Here is a 23718-nt window from a genome sequence, read left to right as displayed (position 1 = left end):
TCACGGGCTTCAGCAGTGGTGTTAGATATTATGACGAAGATGTTAGATGTTGTACCTATGTGAGCCTATGAAATCTTCAATTTTATTATTCAGGATTATTATTATGATAACTCTATTATCCTCATTTCACAAACAGGAAAACAAAGCAAACAGAGGCTTAGAGAACTTAAGTAACTTGCTAAGCATCACACAGCGAGTAAGTGGAGAAGCTGAGCTTTGAGCTGATGTCTGTCCAAAGCTCTCCCTTACTTTTTTGCACAAAAGCAGAGACAAATCATGAGATGTTGGGATTGCTTCCTAAACTGCCCTAGACTCAGTCGTCACAGCACTTTTCCAGTGGGCCTTCCACTCTCTCCAGCGTGGAGCCCAGGGTTACCCTCGTTGCTGCTGACCTAAACAGCCCAGGCTCCCTCACCCCCTAAGTCCAGGGTCCTTCTGCAAAACTGGATTATCACCTGTATCCTTAAGCTTTTGAGGCCCCACGAGGACCCAAGAGATACTGCAGAGCTGTGCTCTCCTGCCCCATGGTCCACACCGGGCCCTCCATGGTCCTCCCAGACCTAGGATTCAATGCTCGACTCTCCAGCACATTCCTTCTTCTCAGAAAGTTCTCAGACCTTCTCCATCCTTCTCAAGTCCCTGGTTAAATCCAACCACTTTGTGCAGAGGCTCCTCCTGCCTGCCCAAATGGGAAAGTTGAAGATGCTAGGGGAGCGGGTGGCCTCTCCCCTTCCTGCTCACCACATCCCTGGTCCTCACCTCCCTCCCTCAGAACTGAGAGGCAGAAGCACCTGGCCTTCTTTAGGCCTGTGAGCACCTCTGTGGCCTTGGACGCCCCCTCTGGGCTGGCTGGGCTTTGATGCCCCCTCAGTCCCCCACCTTCTCTGATGGTGCTTCCTCTGCCTTCTCACCCAGCTTCTCCTCAGGGCCCTGGGCTTTTGTCTACATTTCCCCCCGATCCCTTTCATGCGTACTGTATCAGACCCTATCTCAGGCCAAGTCACTGGCACATTCGCATTTGGGAATTCACAGTTTGCAGAATCACAAATGAGGGGCACAAAAGTTTCTCTGACAGCTCTCTGGCCCACCACCCTTGGTCTCTGGCTGGTGAAACAGTCTTATCACACCCTTGGGCCAGGCCCACTTACGTCTGTTGTCTTGAGGGACTTCAGCCAGCAGGAGCTGGGAATAGGGGTCGGCCTTTATGGGAAGACTGGGGCCCGGGGGCTTGGGACTGCTTTCCCCCACGACCTATTCTTGCTCCACTTTCCCCTTTCTCCATCTCACGGACTCCCTCCCCTGACTCGTAGACCCTGGGCTTCAAATGGGGGTGGGTTGGGGGCCTCTCGTAGGTACAGACCCGTCCTTCCTCCCCACGCGAAATGTGGAGCCAAGGCTGCGGCAGCCTGCAGACTTCCGGGTGGGAAGGGTGGGAGGACGCTGGAGGGGTTCCCGCGCCCCGTGGGTGGGAGTCGGGGCAGGGAGAGCTCAGCCCGCTAGGGGAGACCGGGGTCGAGGTCGCCTCACCGCTTCCGAGGCCTGAGCGCTCACCTTCCCGCAGGGCCCTCGCGGCGCAGGTCGTTAGGGACGCCCTGCGTCGCTAGGGGCCGGGTCCTAGACGACGGGTGCGCGTGCGCACTTGTGCAAGCCGATCTCTGCTCTCGGAAGGCTGTTGTAGCGCGCCTTGGCCCAGGGTCGACGCAAAGAAGTGTCCGTCTGAGGCGCTGTGTGGGGCCGTCAAGCGGGCAGTGGGAACCCTGGTGGTGCGGCACGCTTTGTGCGTCTTGGGGACATGTTTAGGAACGGGTGGGCTTTTGAGGGGGATGGAGGGGAGTGGGGGATGGTGGCAGGGCTCCTGGACTGCTACAGTGCTCTTCCTTCTGGGAGCCTTTTGTGTGGAAATGGAGGTGGGCATGACGAATGGAAAGAGGGTCTGGGAAAAGCATCAGCAGCCAGTCTTTTCTGGAAGAGGAGAAGGGTGGAAGGGCACCTGTAGGCGTTCCTGAACTCCCCTGAGGCCCCCGGTTGACTCCAGGCCCTGCAGGGGAGCAGTGGGCTGCGGCATCCCTGCAGAGGTACCCTTGGCCTTTCTTCAGGGTGTCAGCAAGACTGAAGAGTGGCACCAGGCAGGAAGGCCCAGGCCTCCACGGTGCTCCCTCCCACAGCCCCAAGCCTGACATCAGGAATGACCAACTTCATGGGGGCTGGCTAGTTAGAAAAGGAAATTGTCCTTCAAGAGGGGAAGAGCAACCGAGAGTGGTGGGAAGTTTCACTGGAGACAGAGCTTAGCTTTCATTTCAGCTCTGCTGATTACTAGTTGGTTACCCTGGACAGGTTAGCACCTTAGAAGTTAACTCATTAATAAAATGCATACCCCCAACTCCTCACCTTGGTGTCCACATGTAAAGAGACAGGTCTTTGCTGACCACCACTGAACAGTGGCCACTGCTGCAGTTGCCACAATCCCAAGGGAAAGCTTTGCAACTCCTCAGGGCTGCAAGCAGCCAGGGTCCAAGAATTCAGGTTCCTTTCAAGCCCTCATCAGTGATTTACCAACGAATCACTGGTGCCTCACTTAGAATAAGAAATCATGCAGGAAATGTTGTCAGGAGGGCCTGCTCTGCTCTAATAATTTTGACTAAATGGCCACAGAACTTCGCAACCAGGGAGCCTCTGACTTGGAGATGGGTCCCCTGAGGTCCCTTCTTTCATCCAGCGACAGAGGTCTGCGAACAGACGTGGAGCCCCCGTGTCTGGCTTGGTCCTGGGTGGATTCATTTTGGTAGGGGGGGAGGGCTGCGCTCCATCCCGGCTTCCTCCTGCTCTGAGCTGCCATTTCAGCTTCAGCTTTAGCTCAGGCTCGGGGCAGGTGCTGTGCAACCTGTTCTAAGAGTAGGCTTGCTCTGGTTGCGCTCCCTTCTGGCCCCAAGGCCTGCCACCTGCCTGTTCACTACCCACTCAGGTGCCTGCGCTGGCTCTTCCCCTGGAGGTCCACGTGGCTCACACCCTCCCCCGGATGCCACCCCCACTCTTCCACTCCCTGGTTCCGCTCTCTCTGCAGACCTCATCCCCGTCTGACACCCTCTTCTTTCTCTTTGTTGCTGTTTCCCCACTGGAAGCAAACTCCACACGGGCAGGAAGTCTGGTTGGTTCTTGCCACATTCTCAGCAACTGACCAGTACCTGTTAGCTCATTTTATCAACAAATCGCCAGAGACTTCATTAAAATGAGAAGTTGTTGTTCATGGAATAAGTGACACCAGAGAGGATGTATGTACCTGGCTCTCATGACTTTTATGTGACAGTGAATGGATCCTGGTGGCCAGGGAGGCCTTGGTGGGCGCCCAGAACAGGCTGGCACACAGGGCCTGTCCAAGCACTCGTGGCGACGAGGAGAGCTCTGATCTGGAGGCGGGGTGGCCTTTCAGCCCAGCGTGAGGGGTCAGACTAGTCATGGGGCACCCATTCCAGGCTGCTGGGAGGAGAAAGCCTGCTCTTTTTTAGGCAAAAGAACCTTCTGGAGCTTCCTATCCGCTGTGAAATACTTTTTAATGAACAATCACAGACGGGACAGCCACGTCTTCACATTCAACTAGCAGGGGACTTTTGCCAGGCCCACTTCTGCCTCCCCCAGCCCACATCTTCTTGTGTCCACTCAGAGCCTAGCCCAGGGCGGTCCTCTTCGGCTCAGCTGCTTGGCCTCCAGGCTCTAGTCCTCTGTTTACCTTCCCGGGAGGTTCTGCTCGCTCCTTCAGGGCTCCAGGCACTGGCCTGTCTGTTGTCTCTTTAGTCTCTGTGAGTCCCTGAGTGAGCCTGGATCAGAGCTTGTTGAGGGCATAGGCTCGGGCTGTACTGAGGGCAGCGTCCAGGTCAGCAGTGCTTCCGGTGCCCTGGGCCACCACTCGAGAGCCCCAGGCCTTGCCCCCCATGTGGCTGCACACAGCCAGCGCCCAGGCCTCTGCGGTGAAGGCTGGCGTGGCACTCTGGGGACAGAAACAGAAGGGGCAGTGATGCAGAGCAGCCCTCCCTGCCACCATCCACTCAATGTACCTTTGAGAGTGGAGTCATGGCGATGAGAACCCTCTCCCGAGCCGGACACATGGTGGGGGTAATCAGGCGAGGAGACAGGAGAGGGACGGGCTGGGAATGAATGGAGGTTGATGAATGGCTGCTACCTGTTCGCAAGAAATGTGCAGCCTGGAGGTGGCGTGGTGGGAATTAAGGAGTCTTTTGGTGCCTTCGCGGGTGGGGTGGGGGAGGGGGTGGGTTAGGGAGAAGGAGGTGGTCCTATCCCCACCCTGGGGTATCTGCAGAGATGGCCTCTACCCAGCTGTGCTCCCTCGTGTGGGAGGAATAAAAGGTGTGGAATCAGAGAGCTGGACCAGGAGACGGGTGGGGTGGGAGCTGCCCTCCCCCTTTCCTTACCTGGGCTACCTGACAGGCACACAGCACCTGCCCCAGAGGCTGGGGGCTGAGTAGCAGCACAGACGTGCTGGGCGCCTGCTTACACAGCTGCCGGACCACCTTCACCAGCACCTGCACAAGGGAGGGGAGATGGCGACCTCACAGCTCCCCGCACTCCCAGCTTCCTCCCTGCCAGGACTTTCCCCTCCCCAGACCCTAGGGCCATCCGTAATCGAAACACTTACTGAGAGGGACTCAGCATGAACTGTGTCCACAATCAGGGGCCCCTCCGAGTGCTGCTGTAGCAGCTCCTGGGTTTTCTGTGCAGCCTGTGAGGCAGGAAGGACAGCACGGGGGTCGGGCTGGGAGGCAATCAGCCCCCAGTTCTGAACTGAGCCCCAGTCCAGAAATCCCCTCCCACGGCCCCCTTCCCCCAGCAAAGGTGCCAGGGGTTCTGCCTAGAATGGCCTCCTTCTTTTGGGTCCCCCCTGTGTCCTTCCTCTCCCCCCTCACCTCCTCCCTTTCATCATAGCTCCAGGCCCCTACAAATAGGCCGCTGAAGGTGAAAGGACTAAGGCTGGAGCACAGATGGGTGGGAGGGGGCGGAGGGGGGAGGATCCACAGTCAAGGAGCAATTAGGGCTGAATGGCGCCATCAAGTCAGCTTCCTGGAGGGAGAGTCTGAGCCAGACTTGGGAGTTGGGGGAGATACCCAGTTTGGCAGAGAGCGAAGTGGGGAAATGGCCTGATGATGGCACTCAGCTGGCAGGAGAGGGGGGAGCTGCCACCCACCCGCACCCCCCTGCCAGGCTTTGAGGCTTCTCAGCGTGCGTGCTAGAGCATCTCTGACCCTTGCTGGGTGTGCCTGGCATCTGCCCCCCTGGGTGCAGATGGACCTCCTCTTACCTGCACCATTTCCAGTTTCCGGACAGCAGTGTTGGCACGCCGCCGTAGCGCCTTCAGTGTGGCCTGAAGCTCCCGCCGCTGCCACTGGGGCATCACGGCAGTGTCCACGGCCTATGGTCAGAAGCAGTACAACAATGTCTGCCCTCCCTGAGCCACGGTCTCTGAGGCAGGGACCACCAGCAAGGCCAGGGAAGAGACCACACCCACCACATCCCACCCTGCAGACAACCGACAAATATCTGGGCCAGCTGAAGTCTAACAGGAATGCTGGGGAGAGACGGGCAGGGTCCGGGAATGCACGGGGAAGGGAACACGGCCAGGAGAGGGAGGGGACAGCTCCATGCTGGGGGTGGCCCTCACATCAGTGAGTCGTCCCATCTCCTTGGACAGCCGCTGAGCCTCCATCACATCCCGGCTGTCCTGACTCAGCCGCACCGCGGCTGCTTCTACCTCCTGGGCCAGGCTCTGGCCCACCTCTCGGGCCTGCAGGGAGGGAACCGGATGGTCAGGACTGCTTGGCTTACCTTCCCTCTCCAAGACAGGCACTCTCAACCCGTTCCTGGGCAGGACCAAGTTAGAAACACTGAACAATCAGGACCCATCAAGGTACCAAATAATCACAACAGGTGCCAGCTACCAGCAGCTGGTAGGGCCGTCCTGGTGCTCAGGTATGAACACTGGTTCTGCTGCTGGGCATCCCCCGGCCTGAGAGCATCTGCTGTGTGCTCTCTGACCAGGCACACCCAGAAGCCTCCCAGGCCCTGCTGGCGTGCTGACCTGCTGGGCCTGCTCCCCAGTGATGGCCAGCAGGCGGGTGGTGCCCTTGGCGAGCTGGCGCTCCCCGATGATGACCAGGTCCCCTATAGCCCCTGTGCGTAGCAGGTGTCTGTGGGCAGAGGGAGGGAGGAGGAAGCCAGGGTGACGACGGGAGAGAAAAGAGCAGCCTGAGCTCCAAACCAGGGGCTGGTGGCTCCAAAGACCAGGGAAGGGAGGAGGTCCAGGGCCCCAGGCCAGAGCAGGCAGAGAGGAGTGACTCACGTCCCACAGCACAGCTCCACAGAAGTCTGCAGTGCGGTCTGGGAGGCTGGGTTCAGCGCCTGGGCCACAGGCACACCCACAGACACCACCCGCACAGGGTCTGGGTATACCTGACAGTGAGAGGGCACAGGTCTGTTAAGGGACCTGAGGGGAGGGGAGGGTGGGGGGGCGGGCAGGCAACCTCCACCCCGTGGGCTCCCCCAGCACACCTCATCCAGAGAGCGCAGGCCAGGGACATGGGCAGTGCGTGCCAGGGCCACCTCCTCCATGTACACGGCCTCATCCTGCCCCACGGCCTTCTGCACAGTGCCCTCCACTGCCCGGAGCTGCTCTGGGGTCAATGGGGCCTGGGGGCGTTGGGGGGAAACAGAGAGACCAACAGGCAGTCAGCCCCATGCCTGGGAGTGATGCATGAAGCAGCGGTCAGCGTTCACTGAACTACCCCCAGGTTCTAGAACAGGGGTTAGTACATAACATGTGCTCAATACACATTTGTAGAGATGACAATTCTTTTCTTTAGAAAGCTACCTGGGGGTTGGGCCTATCGGAAGCTGCAGGCCTTTCACTAGGCACTGAAAGTTGATGAAGAGACAGAAAATGGAGGCTCTGGACTCAGGGAGCTTACAACAAGGGTCAGCCAGTGGAAGAGAAATACAGGATGGGGGAGACGCAGGAGCAAGGAGTAATCAGGTGGAACGAGATTTAGTCAGTGAGCACTTCCCAGAGGATTTGAGCCAGAGGTACAAGGAGACAGGATGGCAGTAAAGGGAGAGGGCAGCTCAGCCTGAGCAAGAATGGCCTGGGTGACAGCAGGGACAAGGAAGCTGGGTGGCTGGAGGTGAAGGGATGGCTCCACACACTGGCTAGCCTAACCCTCACTGATGCAGGAGGAGCCTGATGGGAAGCCCCCCGCCCAACGCCCTCCAGTGACTGAACGAGAGGCAGCCCAGGCCCCCTTACTGGCCAAACTCCCACACTACCAGACTCCCTCTAAGCCCGTCGCCTCACTTGAAGGCTGCCCCTCTGTGCCCTGCTCACCTGCGTGGCCACGTCGAAGCGCAGCCACTCAGGATTGAGATGGGACCCTCGCTGCTCTGTGCCAGGGCCCAGGGCCTGCCGCAGCGCCCAGTTTAGTAGGTGGACGGCTGTGTGCTTCTCCATGCAGCTCAGACGCCAGGCCTGAAACACTTTTGTTACCCAGGGTCCTGGGCGTAGGTGGGGATGGGGAGAGAAAAGGGGCTGCAGGACATCACGAACAGCAGGGGTGGGGTCCTCACCTCATTCACGTGCAGCCGTACCTGGTCCCCCACCTTTAGGCACTCAGGGGCTGCCACCTCATGCAGGATGAAGCCTCCGCAGACCTGCGCCCGAGCCACTGGGAACAGCACGTCCTGGGGGAGGGCAGGGCCAAGGCACTGAGTGCTTGCAGCCTCTCCCTCCCCTTGGTTCCCTTCTGGCTCAGGTCTGCCTCCTGCAGGAGGCTTTGTGTGTGAGGGGGGGCTGGGGGGGCTCACCTGCAGTCCCACCCGCACCAGGTAGCCTCGGTCGGAAGCCTGACCTCCCTGTTCGGCGTAGAAGTTGGTTTTGTCCAGGAGGAGGCCACAGCGCTGGCCTTCCCCCACGGAGGCCACGGCTGTTCCGTCCTCTGTATACAGCTGGAGCACCTGGGCCTCACAGGTGCCGAACTCTGCCAGGGCCAAGAATGGTTATCAGTGCTAGGCAGGGGCTTGGGATGCAGGATGTGGGTCTGTGCCTTCCCTGAAGTCAACAGGCACAGGGCTGGGGGGGCACTTCCAGCTGGGGCCCCCAGAGAACCCCAGTGGCTACCCCGGGGAAGGCACAGGCCTGGTAGCTGGTCTCTGATGTCCTTCCCAATCACGGTCAGGCAAGCCCGGGGCCACCCACCTCAGTCTAGGCTCTCACCATAGCCGCCACTGGGTCGTAGGGAGTAGTTGTACTTGGGGCTGTCGTCGGTTGGGGGCACCCCTTGGCGCTGTAGCTCCCCCAGCGCGTGGACGTGCAGCCGCAGTCCCTGCTCCTGGACTGGCTCAGCCTGCTGTGCCCGGTGCTGCGGGACAGGCGTGTGTGCACGGAAGGGGTGCACGGAGAGTGCGGTGGGACTGGAGTCTCCGGAGGGCCCTGTCCCTGCCACACAGTTGTGTGGACACGGCACCCCTCTGGAATAAGCCCTCAGGCTGCGCTGGCTGCTAGAGACCCTGGGCTGGCTCGTGAACCACCCTCGTGTGGGGGTCTCAGGACCAGGCCTCCCTCACCCACCGCTGCCCCTGACGCCCCTCTCTAGGACCTTGTGCTGACCTCTCCCCTTCTGCTACTCTGTGTGGCCCACTGAACTAGCGTTCCCCTCCGTGGACTGTGGGCGGGGCCTGAGTGAGGGGACAGACCCTACCTCAGACTCCTGTTTCCCTCAATAGCTACAGCTCCTCCCACAAGAACTCAGGGCTGGGGAAGGGGCCAACCTGTCCCAGCAGAGCCCTGTGCGGAAGTGCCCCAGCCTGTACCTGGGCCTCCTCCTGGGCCAGCCGCTCCAGTCCAGCAGAGTCCAGCTGCACCCCTTTCTCCTCCAGCATCAGTTTCACCAGGTCCAGGGGGAGCCCCAGGTTCCCAGACAGTGACAAGGACCAGGCCACTTCGGCTATGAGAAAGGAAGACGAGGGACAGAATGGGTGTTGAGGGAGGAGGGGCAGGATGGAGGGAGGGAGAAGAAGTGAGGGAGTAGTAAGGGCCAGGGCTTTTCTGACCACACAGAAGCCACTGGGTGCCAAGCACAAGTGCCCCCTCCCCACACCGGGCAGGCCCGGGAGAGGGGTCACCTTCAGGCCCCAAAGCCAGAGCTGGGGGTAGCCCAGGTCCTCCCTTGGCATATGGGATTTCAAAGGAGGTGAGAAGCTCATTCTCGGCATGAAGCCAGCCTTGGAAATCAGAGACCAGAAGCAGGGCCAGCTGGGCAGCACGTAATGGAGGAGAAGCGGGGGGTGCTGGAGAGAGAGTACGGGGAGAGGGACGTGGGGGAGGAGGCGGGATGTGAGGCCTGGGCCTGGCTCGCCTAAGTGGGTCCCTCACACCTCGGCCAGGTGCCCTGCTCACCAGGGAACACATCGGAAGGCCCCAGGCGCCTCAGGGTCCGCTCGATGACCCGCCGACCCTGCTGCAGGGAGGCCAGGAAGGCTGCCTCATCCGCTGACACCAGGCTGGCTATCTGAATGGGGGCAGGGCAGGGCTGGAGCCGGGTCTCCTGAGGGGGAGCCCCTCCGTCCCCCATCCAAGTCTAGTACCTGGGCTGAGTTCCTCTGCAGTTCCGGATAAGCACCTCCCTGGGGGCGGCAGACAGGGCTGAGGAGGTGTCAAAAGCAACCAGCCCACTCTGCACCTCCACCCTGGGCCTCCCTGGGGACACCTGCCGTGGAGACTCAGAGAGGCTGATGGACGGGGGAGGGATCCAAATGGGGAACCAGTTTCTCTGGGGGGAGGGGCACTGATACGGGCAGAAGGAGGTCCCGAGGTCAAAGGCTCAGCAGCCCGGGCCGGAAGGCCTCCTGTAAGGCCCCCTGCTGTTTGTAAGCCCACTGACAGGACGCTGGGCTGGACATTTAGGGTGGGGAACCCAGGCCGGGGCACTGTATGGGCTCAGCGACAGGCTCCCTGAGACCCCAGGGAGGCCCAGGGAAGTGAGGAAGCTCTGCCCTTACCAGTGTCTCCACCACTACAGGCACCAGGCTGCCCAGGAAGCCAGGTGGTGCCCGCAACAACTCTGTAGAGAACCGCACGGCTCGACGGAGGATCCGACGAAGTACCAGCCTAGAAGGATTCAGAGCCCAGATGAGCGCCCAGCAGCCCCTGGTCAGCAGGGAGCGGAGAGGGGAGGGCAAGGTCCAGAGTGTGTGCTCGCTTCCCCCTCCTCCTGCCATCTCAACCCGACCCACCTCTCCGTCTCCTCCCTCCTCTCCCCTGCAACCCCCAGCAGCCCCTGCCCCTGCTGTAGCCCTTCCAGACTCACGGTGCACCAGACATCCCAGGAGAGACGCCATCGGCGATGCAGACGCTGAGCGTGCGGATGTGGTCAGCCACCACACGGTACGCTGTGTCTGTGTGCCCCTCGTCTGCTGCCCCGACCCGGCCCGAGTAAGGGGGTGCCCCGCAACCCTGGGAAGCAGGAGAGGAGACATGGCTGCCGGCCCTGCCTGCCCTGGCCCAGGAGGGACACTCTCCATCACTCCTGGAGCATCTGCCCTCACCCCTAAAGCTGACCGCATCTGGAATGGCCTGGGCCAGAGAAGCTTCAAAGGTGAAAGAGAGCCAGTCCCTGCCTCCTGGGGCCCACATTCAGCACAGGCAAGGAGCACAGCTGTGATCATTTACCGAATTTCTATTATCAGAACCGGGTGGGTACTTGAATGATACGGTGTCTAATCCCTAAAACTTCCTGTTCTGGAAGGTGTTAAAGTGGAAAGTGGAGAAGAAAAGCAAAACAAAACAAAGACTAGACCAAAAAACAGTGGAAAAAAATAAAAACAAACAAAAAAAGAGGAAAGTGAGACTCAGAGAAGCTAAGTTCTACAAGGGCACACAATTCAAGAGCAGATCCGAGACTTGAACCAGGACCGTCCCACCCAGGTGCTCTTCATTCCCCACACCTGCCTCTACAGCCTCTATGGGCGCAGGGAAGGAGTGTGTGAGCTGTGAATACATTAAGCCGTGCCCCAAAGCAGAGTGCTTGACTCATCCAGCTCCAAACCTGTCTCTTCCCCAAGCTTCCCCCTCTCAATAAACAGTCCTGCCATTCACCACATTACTCAAGTCAAAAACTTGGGAGCCAGGCTTGACTTTCTTTCCTCTCCCCATCCAATCCATCAGTGGGGCCTTTTGTGTCGACCTCCATGAGACCTCTCAAATCAATCTACTTTTCTCCACTTCCACTGCTACCAACCTAAGCCACACCCTATTATCTTTCCTCAACTATGAAATAGGCTCCCAATTGGCTTCTCAGCTTCTGCTCTGGTCTCCTTCCAGCCTATCCTTCACCCGGCAACAGGAGTGGCCTTTTAAAAGTGTCAGTCAGATCGTGCCCCTCCTACCTTGGAGCCCATCTCACCACATTTAGAATAAAAGACTCACTTTGGACTTCAAGGCCCCACAAGATCTGACTCCTGCCTTCCTTTCTGTGGTAGACTGTTTGTAAAATTGGCCACAGTCCTTCCCTTTCCTGTGTGCATGCCACTTTGCAGCGTGACTTTACAGGTGCTTCCTATCAAGGAATAGAATTTATTTCTCCATCCCTTGGATCTGGGCTAGACTTGTGACTTGCTTTGGCCAACAGAATGTGGTGGAAATGACACTGATCTGAGCCCAGGCCTCAAAAGGCCTCATGTGCTTCCACTCTCCTTCTTGGAACCTTGCCAAGCTGTCATGTGAACAGGCCCGAGCTACCCTGCTGGATGACAGACATACAACCCGGTCATCGCCACAGCCCTAAACTGACAGCCAGCCAAGTCCCAGAAGTAGAGCTGCCTAGCAGCTGACCACAGATGTATGAGTGAGCTCATACAGGACCAAGAGTGACCCAGCTGAGCCCAGCCTACATTGCTTGTCCACAGTCTCGTACGCTATATAAATGGTTGTTGCTTTCAGTCACAAGATGTTAGGTGGTTTATTATACAGCAAGAGCGAACCCACGTGATTCTACTTTAGCTGGCTGGCCGCTTTTTGTTCCTTTCCTGCACCAGGGCCTTGGTATTTGCTGTTGCCTCTGCCTGGAATGAGTTTCCCGTGGCTGATTCTTCTTTCAGGTTTCAGCTCAGAGATATCTCCTTGGTGAGCCTTCCCCAAACATGTCATCTAAGATTCTTCTCTACCCCCTGTCCCCTGCCAATTACTATCACCCAGGTTTACTGCCTATTCACAATCTGTAAACTGCTATCTTGTTCTTTAATACATTTATTTATTACCTATTTCTTAGGCTAGAATGTAATCTCCATGATCTCTTTTCTCTTTACTGCTGTATCTCCTGAACCAAGCACAAAGATTTAACACAAAGTAGGCACTCAACACATATTTTCTGAACAAATGAAGGAAGGAAGGAGTTAGGAGGAACATCAGGTAGTAAATATGAATTGGAGCCTCACATCTGACACCTTTGTATCCTTGGCTGGTCACTGTCCCCACAGGCAAGAAAATATTCTGAGTTCTCAACAAAGATGGAAAGCAATGGCAGTGAGCACTGGTGAGAGCAGGTCAGAGGGGCTTCTGGAAGGGAAGAGGTGGGCTCACCTGGTGTATGGCATTGAGCAGTGGGGAAAAGAGGTCGGTGTCGTAGGTGGAGCGTCTGCCTTGCAACACGGCCAGCAGCCTTTCCAGGCCCATTCCCGTGTCCACGTGCCGCTGGGGCAGGGGCTGCAGGCTTCCATCTGCCTCTCTGGCCAGGAAGGGTATGCAAGGTGAGGCCCCCCACAGGATTACCGGTATGAGGCAGACGCTCAAGTGGCAGAAAGGGATGGGGGAGGGTCCTGGGGGGCTGGGAGGAACCAGAGGGCAGTATCATCCCCCCACCCCCACCCCCAAAAGCAGATGACAATGGCCTTGGGTCCCGTCCTTTCTCATAAAGAGTGATCTCCACCTTCACCCTCTGCTTGGGCCCTTGGCTGGACCCAGGCCTCCCCTTTCTGGGACACAATTTGCTTTAGAAAGAGACATGTCAAGGCTGGTAGAAAATCTTAAGAGGTCATCAAGTCCAACTCCATCATATAAGAGAGCATCAAGTCCAACTCCATCATATAAGAGAGCATCAAGTCCAACTCCATCATATAAGAGAGCATCAAGTCCAACTCCATCATATAAGAGAGCAGAGTCTGGAGAGCAGCAGTGACTAGCTTCAGCTGTTATGGGCAAAGACGAGGATCTGAAAAGTGTTTAGAAATACGCCTGGCACATTGTAAATGCCGTTTAAGTGTTTGTTTTTATAAAAAATGGATGAAAGTGTCCTGACTGCCGACTTTTTCACTTCCAGTCAGGGAATTCCCTCCTGCTCTCGCACCCCATTACCTGTTGTGCTGCATGAAGACCAGATTCCAAAGCTCCACCAGCTGGGGGGCTCCCACCCCACCAGCCAGGTCATAGTGGATCTCAGTACAGGGCCCACAAGGGCCAGTATCCCCCATCTCCCAGAAGTTCTCCTGTGGTCCAAAGGAGAGCATGCGGCTGGCAGGCACCCTGGGAAGGAAGCCAGACGGGTGGTGGGGAGACAAAGGCAGAACCTGGGACCCCCTCTGCCAGGAGAACCCTTCCATTAAGCTCAGCAGGAGGAGGAACAGGGCTGACCCTACACCATCCCGGGATATGCCTAGACTCTCTGGTAGTCTCTATTTTCCAGTCCTCTTGTGCTCCAGGAGTGGACATAAGTGGGGATGGACTCACCCTAACTTGAGCCAGATGTCCCTGCTCTCCAGGTCTGGGCCCAGCCCAGCCTTGGGGTCACCACCAAAGTAGGAGACCCAGAGCCTGTCCTCAGGGATCCCATAGACCTGAGTCAGCAGTTCCCAGGCCATGCTGCAAGCCTCCTCCTGCAGTGCAAACCCATTGGGAAGAGGAAAATGAGTGAGAAGAAGGCCCCACTGAAGTTCCAATCAAGCCACGTGAGTACAGCCCTCAGCTTAAGACAAAACCATTTCCACTGCCCACGTTGTTTCCAGAACAAGCCATGACTATTTCTCATTCTGAGTTTTTCCTGCATAGAAAGCTTCCTCCCTCTTCTGAATCCTACATTCTTTCAAGTCCCACCTTCTCCATGAAATCCTCTATCCACCCTAGCCTGGGATGATTTTTAACTCCTGCACTTTAGTATTGCTGTCTCACCATTTATTCATACAATAATTACTGACCAGCCATTAGGCAGGAGGCATAGTCCTGGCCCTCAAGGAGTTTACAACCCAATCAGGGAAACGAGACACATTCCTATTATAAGTGTTCATCTAGCACTTTGCCTCTGTGTCTGGTCTGAAGCCCTCCCTAAGCAGACTCTAAGAGTGGAGACAGGACTAACCTTGACCCCTTTCTTGGCTGACCACTGACCCTTTCCTAACTCCAGGGCTTCCTGGAGACTCACCTTAAAATATACCCCCCGAAAGGCCCAATTGCCAAGCATCTCAAAGAAGGTATGATGGGAAAGGTCTCGGCCCACATCCTCCAGGTCGCTGTGGCGTCCTCCAGCCCTCACACATTTCTGGCTGTTGGCCACACGTCGGAAGCCTGCCATCTCGCTTCGTGGATCCACAGTGCCCAGGAAGATTGGCTTGAACTGGAAACAGATGAAGGGCGAGAGAGATAGCCCAGACCCTCAGCAGAAGGGAAACGTGGAGGGCGTGGAGAGAGATGGTAGTTCAGAGTGAAGGCTCACCGTGCCCCTGAGAGGCCAGGGGGGCACATTGGGAGCGTGGGGGCACCCATCTCTGGTGTGTCTGGGCAGACAAGGGGTAAATAAATCATGAAACAGAGACTCTGCTAGTAAAATAAGCAAGGTAAAAGAAGGAGGAATGTGTTGGTGGCTGGAAATAGAGCAAGTCTAGAGAGGGTTAGTGGTGCTCCAAGTCAAAAGCTTAGAGAACCCAGTCTAGCACATAGCATGTGCTCAACATCTATTTTAATGAATGACTTATCTTTATTTAAAGAACTAATAAATGAAGCCAGACTTCCCCCACGGGACTCCACACCCGCCATTCCTGGACCTAAAACTCAACCTCAACTCAGAAGTTGCCCGGTGGAGCCCTCTCCAAGCCCTAATTTGCGCCCCAATCTCGAAGCCTAACCACACACAGCCCTCTTGCCCCCGAAAGCTAGGAGCTCCTCCCTTCGCTTCTTTTGTCCAATCCCGCAACGCCTTTCTCTCAGGAACAAGTCACAAACTCCGCCCGGATCAGCGTGGCTCAGTCCCTACCTGGTTCATGCCCGCGTTGACGAAAAGCAAGCTGGGGTCGCCGCGGGGCCTCACGGAAGCGGACGGCACCAGTCGGTGGCCATGGCGGTCCCGAAAGAAGCTCAGGAAGGCGTTCCGCACGGCCGCGGCCTGGGTTGGAGGGGCCTCGGATGAGAGCGCCCGACGGCTGGGGCCCCGCCATTGCGGCGTCCTTCGAATGGCCCGCCGAAGTCGCCAGGCTGCAGCTGCCACCGACGCCGCCATCTTAACTCGGGGCAATGACTTCACGGGGTCAAAGGGCAGTGCGGGATAGAAGGTAACTTGAGAAGGAGACCAGGCGTTTCCTACAGCGACCCCTGGCTACAGAAAGAGTCAAAGCGGCTTCTGCCTCCGGGTGGAGGTGATTGGGAAGGAGGCGCCTGCCAGAGTCCGTCTAACACAAGCGGCCTGGAACACAGTAGGCCCTTAATTCATTTGGCATTCAACAAATATTCATTGAGAGGTAACTGTGTGCCAGGCATTATTTTAGGCGCTTAAGGTACATTAGTAACAAAACTGACAGGGAATTCCCTGGTGGTCCAGTGGTTAGGATTCTGGAGCTTTCACTGCTGGGGCGGGGTTGGATCCCTGGTGGGGAAACTAAGATCCCGCAAGCCACAAGGCACAGACCAAAAAAAAAAAATATATATATATATATTATAGCAATGATAATTATGTTTAATTTTTTCATTTCCATGTTACTTTTATTTTTCTTTATTTTTTATTGAAGTATAGTTGATTTACAGTGTTGTGTTAATTACTGCTGTACAGCAAAGTGACTCAGTTATACATATATACATTCTTTTTCATTTTCTTTTCCATTATGGTTTATCACAGGATACTGAATATAGTTCCCTGTGCTATACAGGAGGACCTTGTTGTTTATACAGTTATGTTTATTAATTTTGCAAGGTTACAAATACAGTTGCAGTGAAAAGGTGTGGATTCAACTCTGTGTGGTGTATGTATACGTGTGTGTGTGTGTGTGTGTGTGTGTGTTTCCAGGCTGAGGGAAGAAGGCAGAGATGGCCAAGGGAGGTGATATCAGCATTCATTCAAGAGTCATTCAACTAATATTTATTGATAACTACTATGTGTCAGACAGTGTGCTGTGTACTTCCTGGTTATTTTTGCCCTTGGCATTGGAAATGGCCATTTTGTTCTTACGGAGTGAAGCAGGCCCTTTGGAGCAGGAGTTTAGCGAAGACAGAAGCCAAGCAGCATCTGTTCCATTATTAATTGCTTAATAACATTTGGTCTTTTAATGTGCCTGGGGATTAGAGAGACTCCAGGCCATCAGGGCAGGTCAAAGCTGTTGGATGATTGCTGAAGAGATTTCTCTCTCTCCCTCTCTCTCTCTCTCTCTCTCTATCTCACTCTCTCCCTCCCTCCCTCCCTCCCTCTCTGTCTCTCTGTCTCTCCCTCCCTCCCTCCCTCCCACTGCCCTAGGGTTTTGTGTGTTTTGCTTTAGGGTAAGAGAGACACCTTTTCTGTCCTACTCTCCATGGTAACAGCTGTGACCATGAGGCCAACACAAGCATTTGTGGGTGGAGCCAGATTCTTCACGGGCTTCTCTTGATACCCTCTGCTCTTGGTGTGGGAAATTAAGCAGGTAGAGAAGAGAATTTGATAAAGTTAAAGCCCAATAGGGGCAGCAGAGCTGAGGTCAGTGTGATCACCTCTAAGGCTTCAGCCATCCAGCTGAGCTCTTTTGGCCACCATTCTTTGTGAGTTATGTTTTTCAGGGACTTTGAAGACAGTTTCCTTGGGAAATGTGTACTCTTTTTTTGGACTTGAGTTTCTATAGTGATAATGAATTCTCGACTTTGTATACTGACAGAACCCATGGCATCTATCCTGTGATCCTCTGTTTCTTCCCTTGCCCACGTAGATTAAAGGTGTTGTTTTGAAAGTGTTTTGCCTGTTGGTTTTTCCAGTATTTTTGGAACAGGAACCTAAAGCCAGATGGGGATTTCTGTGAGATTCATGATCTCGAGACAAGACTGTGGAATTCTTCCCCAAATTGAGATGGGAGCGTTTTGCTAGAGAAATCTAGTAAGGTCCTCTACCCAGTACTGACGTCACCTTTTTTTCTCCTTCAGATTTTGCCCAGAAAGTCTTTGCATTATAGTAGGAACTCCATGTTTTTAGACTATTGTGGATCTAGAGTGGAGCCATGGATTTTTTTTTTCCAAACAGCTTTAATGAAATATGATTCACATACCATACAATTCACCCACTTAAAGTGCACAATTCAAATGGCTTTTAGTACATTCACAGAGTTATCTAACTTTTAGAATATTGAGATCATTTTCATCACCTCCAAAAGAAACCCCATACCCTTTAGCTATTAGCCCCCAATTCCTGCATCCCTCCCAGCCCTAGGCAAATCACTAATTACTTTCTATCTCTAAAGATTTACCTATTCTGAACATTTCATATAAATTGAATCATACAATATATGGTCCTATGTGACTGGCTCCTTTCACTTAGCATAATGTTTTCAAGGCTTATCCATGTTGTAGTATGTATCATGGAGTTTTAGAAATGGGTATTTTGGGTTTTCTGTTTGAAGAACGTTTTTTCCCCCCCATCTTGTTATTTTGTCCTTGCCATTAAAAATGATCTTTTTTTTTTGGAATGTGGTGTCCTCTGGTGAGTCAGTCTCTTCTTTTTGATATTCCCCAGTGAAGCAAAGTGGTTCTTCTAGGATTGGGATGTGCTTATTCTGATTTGCCACTGTCATCTGATGAGGAAGTTAAATTTAAGTTCTGCAGTTTCCCAAGATAGATGAATATGGAGACAACTCACCAGAGTGGGAAGTTACTGACCTCAGAACTTCTCTTAGGAGTTCTCGTATGTCTTAATAATAATAGAAATTTCGTTTGGGGGTTTAAAATGGAAATGGGGTCTGTCTCCTGGGAGCTGCTGTACAGCAAGGTTTGGGTACTGCCTTCCCTGGGGCTGGAATTGCCCTTATGTTGCTGTCTGACTTACTTATCTTGGCAAGCCCAAGGAGCCCATTCTTTGAGCCTTCTCTTTCCACATTATTCATAAGAAGTAATGCCTTTACACTGGGAATGGAAATTGGCCTTCCTGATTTCCCCATTGACTTTGAGAGCAGGAACCTGAGGTCAGTGATGCATTCCGTCCTGGACGGATGGTCAGAGGAGACACGAAGGGATTTTCACCCTTGCTAAGCATAAGGAACTCGGCTGTGGGAACTTCTGCTTGTAAATCATAAAGGCTGTTTTTTAGGGTCTAGGTTAAAAGTTCAACCTACAAGAAGTGTTCCTATTGTTATGTATTTATTATTAATTTTTTTTTTTTGCGGTACGTGGGCCTCTCACTGTTGTGGCCTCTCCCATTGTGGAGCACAGGCTCCGGACACACAGGCTCAGCGGCCATGGCTCACGGCCCCAGCTGCTCTGCGGCATGTGGGATCTTCCCGAACAGGGCCACAAACCCGCGTCTCCTGCATCGGCAGGCAGACTCTCAACCACTGTGCCACCAGGGAAACCCCTATTATTAATTTTTTAATAAATTTATTTTTGGCTACTTTGGGTCTTCATTGCTGTGTGTGGGCTTCTCCCTAGTTGTGGGGAGCGGGGGGTACTCTTTGTTGTGGTGCACGGGCTCTAGGCGCGCAGGTTTCGGTAGTTGTGGCACACGGGCTCAGTAGTTGTGGCACACGGGCTTAGTTGCCCCACGGCGTGTGGGATCTTCCCAGACCAGGGATCGGCTTCAGGGATGTCCCCTGAATTGGCAGGCAGGTTCTTAACCACTTTGCCACCAGGGAAGCCCCCCGATGTATTTATTTATGGCTTTGCCTTAAATAAAGCAACGCTTTATTGTGAAAGCAACGCTTGTCAAACGTTAATATGCATAGGAATCTCCCGGGATCTTGTTAAAAATGCAGACACTGATTCAGTAGGTCTGGGGTGAGGTTGAAATTCTGTATTTCTACCAGGCTCCATGGTGGTGCTGTTGCTGCCTCTCCTCTACCAGGCCAAGGGTGTGGTAGAGGACTTGTGGGAAGAGTGTGGACACAGACTTTGGCTTGGGACCAGGCCCTTGGGCTTGGGTGCTCCAGTGATCTCCTCCTTCTCCCGGAGAGGGTGGGTGGAGCCGGGAGCTCCTTGGGCGCATGCGTGCTCGCTCCCCTCCTCCCCACCCGGAGTCTAGGGAGGGTGGAGGTTGCGTCGGCCTGTTGCTAAGAGACGCGAAGGTGGTAAGCACCAGCGGCGGGGGAGGGTAGCGGCGCCCGGCGCTCTCGGGAACCCAGCTAGAGCTGGGAGAGCAGATGGCGGGGTGGAAGGGTCGGAGCCTCCTGGGATCGGAAATTCAAGGATTAGTGGACCTTCGAGGGTCGCAATGCTCGGGTTTGTCCTTATGCATTTTTAAATGGTTACATTTAAATGGTTATATAAGTACCTACATAATATCCTTGATTTTGCTTCTTGGCCTGCAAAATCTAAAATACTGTCTGGTCCTTTGAAAAAAGTTTGCCAACCCCAGACATTTCTTACCCCAGACTTGGAATCAGCCATTTCCAAAAATCCTGGTTACTTTTAGTGGGAAACCATAGTTCAGAACTACAAACTGGGTGCTGGGGATGCTCATTGCTACTGGTTTAATCATTGTTTCTAGGTTTTTATAGAGGACACAGACAGGGAGAATATATATTTACAGATAAAATGTTCCATTAGAGGGTTTTAAGTAAGGGAGCAACACGATCTGATTTACGCTTTTGAAAGATCTTTCCCCTGGGAGAGAATGAACTATGGGGACAAGAGGGGAAGCAGGAACGCATATTAGGATGTTGTTTTCCAAGAAAGAAGTGATAGGACTGCAGCAGTGGAGACAAGAAGTGGTTGGATTCAGGCTATATGTGGAGATAGAGCTACCATATATATATATATATATATATATATATATATATATACACACACATACATACACACATATATGCATATATATATGTATGTAGCTGATGGATAGGATGCAGGGAAAGAGAAAAGACCAATTTCTAAGTTCTGACCTGAAACTAGGTAGGTTGTGTTTCCATTCACTGACCTCAGAAAGCCTGGGAAAGCAGGTCCGTGGAAGGGAAATCTAGAGTTTGTTTTGGACACATTAAGTTTAGACATCCGAGTGGAGATGTCACTCAATGTTGGATATAAAAGTCAGGCGTGCAGAAGCAAGATCAGGGTTATAGCTATAGATTTGGGAGTCACTGGTACATTGGTGGTCCTGGATGAGAGCACCTAGTGGAAGAGCAGGATGGAGGAGAAGAGAGGAGAGTCATGTCCTGGCCTGTATTCTGGGGAGCTGGAAGAGGAGACCCCTGCAGGGAAGCCTGAGAAAGCCATGGGGGTCAGGAGGAAAACTGGAAGAGAAGATGATGTTCAGGTAGGAGGGAGTAGCTGTATCAAGTGCTGCTGAGGGCTGAACAAGATAAGAGCAGAGACCTAATGAATGGATTGGGCAAAGTGGGAGAAGTTTCAGTGAGATGGTTGGATGGAAAGCCCAACTGGAGTGAGAAGCGGGGGTGAGAAGGTGGAGACAGGAAATAGAAACAACTTTGGAGGGATTTTGCAGAAAAAGAGAAGCAGAAAAAAGAAAAGTAGAGTCTGGAAGAGGCTATGGGCTCTAGGGAGCATGTTTATTTTTTTAGGCTGTGCCGGGTCTTAGTTGCAGCATGCAAGCTTCTTAGTTGCGGCATGAGGACTTCTTAGTTGCGGCATGCGGGCTCTTAGCTGTGAACTCTTAGTTGCAGCATGCATGTGAGATCTAGTTTCCCAACGAGGGAACGAACCCGGGCCCCCTGCATTGGCAGCACAGAGTCTTACCCACTGGACCACCAGGGAAGTCCCCAGCATATTTATTTTTAAGAACTGCAACATTAAGTCTTGTTTGTATGCAGATGGGTATGATCCAGTATGGAGAAGAAACTGACAAAGCAAGAGAATGAGAGGATCATTTCAGTAGCCAAGTTTTTAAGTACTTGAAGGGATTGAAAAATTCAGTACAAAGTGGAGGGATAGTCTGCAGCCACAAGCAAGGACACTCCTTCCATTACAATAAGAGGAGGAGATCTGGATACAAATGCAATAGGTCAGTGGATCTAGGGCTGGGAAGGCAAGGGAGGACTCACCTTCAAGCATCTGTTTCCTTAATGAATATGCAGTGAGGTGAAGAGGTGAAATTGCTGTCTTGAAAGAGAGAAGATTTACTAGGGAAGTGCGGTAGGATTACCTGGTAGCATTGGCTGCTCATTTAAGATTTGAGGTTTCGATTTACACTGAGACTGATCAGCACAATGGGATTTTCTCCATCCATGCTTAGCTGCTCAGGTGCAGGCACAGAGCAGATGGATTATTGGGTGTAATTAGGGCTGCAGTTCTGCCATCTGAGTGTGATGGAGGGAGGGGGGCAGGCATGAGTAAGGGTGTTTGCAGGGAAATGTTTGAAGTCCTGAATCTTGGCCCGTATTTGAGTGCTAAACACTATCCATACAGGCCCTCATCTCATCTAACAGCCTTAGTTAGTATCATGGCTCAAATCTTAAAACTCAAACCTTAAACAAAAGCATAATGAAAAAAATATGTATGTATATATGGCTCCTCCCACCCTCCCTCCTTCGGAAGCTTTGTTGTTTAAGGTGGAGAAAGAGATAAGAGAGTGTTAGCCTGTAACATTTTAAAATTATGTTAAAGAGATAGTCACGATAGAGGCCGGAAGACATTGGAAAGTCATCTTTAAAGTGCTGAAAGAAAAAAACTATCAACCCAGAATGCCATATGCAGCATAAATATCTTTTTGTTTTTCCTGTTGTGTTTACTTTTTAAAAAAAATTTATTTTATTTTTGACTGTGTTGGGTCTTTGTTGCTGCGCGCGGGCTTTCTCTAGTTGCAGCGAGCGGGGGATGCTCTTCATTGTGATGTGCAGGCATCTCATTGCGGTGGCTTCTCTTGTTGTGGAGCACGGGCTCTAGGCACGCAGGCTTCAGTAGTTGTGGCATGCAGGCTCAGTAGTTGTGGCTCACGGGCTGTAGAGCACAGGCTCAGTAGTTGTGGTACACGGGCTTAGTTGCTCTGCGGCATGTGGGATCTTCCCGGACCAGGGCTCGAACCTGTGTCCCCTGCATTGGCAGGTGGATTATTAACCACTGTGCCACCAGGGAGGCCCTTTTGTTTTTGTTTTTTGGGTTTTTTTTTTGATGGAACAATGCTTTACTTCAGATGAATATCTTTTAAGGCTAAAGACAAAAATGAGAGTGTGGGAATTCCCTGGATGTCCAGTTGTTAGGACTTGACGATTTCACTGCTGGGCTTGGGTTTGATCCTTGGTCGGAGAACTAAGATCCTGCAAGCTGTGCGTCGGGGCCAAAAAAAAACCCAAACCAAACAAAAACAAAAACAAAAACAAAAAACTAAGAGAGTTTATTGTCAGCCAACTGCACCACAAGGAAATTCTTCAGGCTGAAGGGCAGTACTACCAGACAGAAAGTCGAGTCTTTAGGTGAATGGAGAACACTGGGGATGGTGACTGTGAATAAATATAAAAGGCTATCTTTTTCCCTCAGTTTATTTAAAACACATTTAACTGTTAAAAGCAAAGGAATTTTGCAATTGTATAGTTTTTTTTAATTGCTCCTGTCCTTTATGTTATGTAATATATATGACTAAGAATTATACAGTTGCGAAGTTCTTATATTTTACATGAGGTGGTATAATATTTACTCTAGGTAGACTCTGGAAAGTTAAGGATATATGTCATAATGCCTAGAGTAGTGGTTCTTAAAGTGTGGTACAAAGACTTTGGGGGTCCCCAAACACATTCAGGAGATCTTCAAGGTCCTCCTTTTCCCAACTACGTATGTTTGTAAGGTGTATTTTCTTCATATATGCCAACCCAAACAACATATCCCAGCAGATTGAATACAGAAGTAGATTTGAGCATCCATATGTCTTTTATTAAGCCAGCCGTTAAAGAGTTGCAAAAATGTAAAACATTGCCTCTCTTCTCAATATATTTTTGAAAACAAATTTTTCATAAAAACATGTTGTTTATGCAAACATGTAATGGTTTTCATGTTTATTTTAATTAAAAATAAATAAAATTTTTAGTTTAATTTTATCTATCTATATCTCCCACATAAAAGACCCCTCTCTGGGGGGGTCTTCAATACTTTTTAGGAGTGTAAAGGGGGCCTGAAACGAAAATACTTGAAAATAGCTGCTGTAGAACAAACACTCAAAAATAATGCAATGAGAAGCACTATTCACAATAGCCAAAAAGTGAAAACAACGCAAATGTCCATCAACAGAAGAATGGATAAACAAAATGTGGTATATACATCCAGTGGAATATTACTCAGGCTTAAAAATGAATGAAGTGCTGATA

At 52.7% G+C, this 23718-nt stretch overlaps 2 protein-coding genes across 5 annotated transcripts in view; one reads left to right on the top strand and one right to left on the bottom strand.

Annotated features, from left to right (window-relative positions):
• Nucleotides 1-3529: 3529 nt before the first annotated feature.
• Nucleotides 3530-15550, bottom strand: AARS2 (alanyl-tRNA synthetase 2, mitochondrial). 3 transcript variants are annotated; one of them, XM_022582024.3, is made up of 22 exons: nucleotides 15291-15550; nucleotides 14463-14654; nucleotides 13775-13920; nucleotides 13403-13570; nucleotides 12632-12776; nucleotides 10362-10507; nucleotides 10054-10162; nucleotides 9640-9678; nucleotides 9452-9563; nucleotides 8866-8999; nucleotides 8270-8414; nucleotides 7861-8033; nucleotides 7624-7737; nucleotides 7385-7525; nucleotides 6556-6693; nucleotides 6347-6456; nucleotides 6086-6194; nucleotides 5669-5791; nucleotides 5309-5419; nucleotides 4649-4732; nucleotides 4425-4535; nucleotides 3530-3982 (listed from the first exon to the last, which is right to left on the bottom strand). In XM_022582024.3, exons 1-22 carry the CDS (start codon nucleotides 15531-15533, stop codon nucleotides 3818-3820), a joined length of 2958 nt encoding a protein of 985 aa, XP_022437732.2. In that variant the 5' UTR covers nucleotides 15534-15550; the 3' UTR covers nucleotides 3530-3817. The 3 variants fall into 3 exon arrangements, with proteins under 3 accessions (XP_022437732.2, XP_089774786.1, XP_089774787.1); XM_089918660.1 differs by lacking the exon at nucleotides 4649-4732; XM_089918661.1 differs by lacking the exon at nucleotides 13403-13570.
• The window catches only part of SPATS1 (spermatogenesis associated serine rich 1), a 54519-nt gene continuing 45285 nt past the window's right edge, over nucleotides 14485-23718 (top strand). For both annotated transcript variants that reach the window (XM_022582027.3, XM_022582026.3), the window contains exon 1: nucleotides 14485-15585. In XM_022582027.3, the coding sequence (XP_022437735.1) occupies nucleotides 15548-15585 (38 nt within the window). In that variant the 5' untranslated portion in view covers nucleotides 14485-15547. The remainder of the gene's footprint in view (nucleotides 15586-23718) is intronic.

The sequence above is a fragment of the Delphinapterus leucas genome, chromosome 10 (assembly GCF_059928025.1).
Source record: "Delphinapterus leucas isolate spDelLeu-1000000601 "Yukka" chromosome 10, BTC_Dleu_Yukka2, whole genome shotgun sequence".
Lineage (NCBI taxonomy): Eukaryota > Metazoa > Chordata > Mammalia > Artiodactyla > Monodontidae > Delphinapterus > Delphinapterus leucas.
This window is presented reverse-complemented; position numbering and strand designations above follow the sequence as displayed.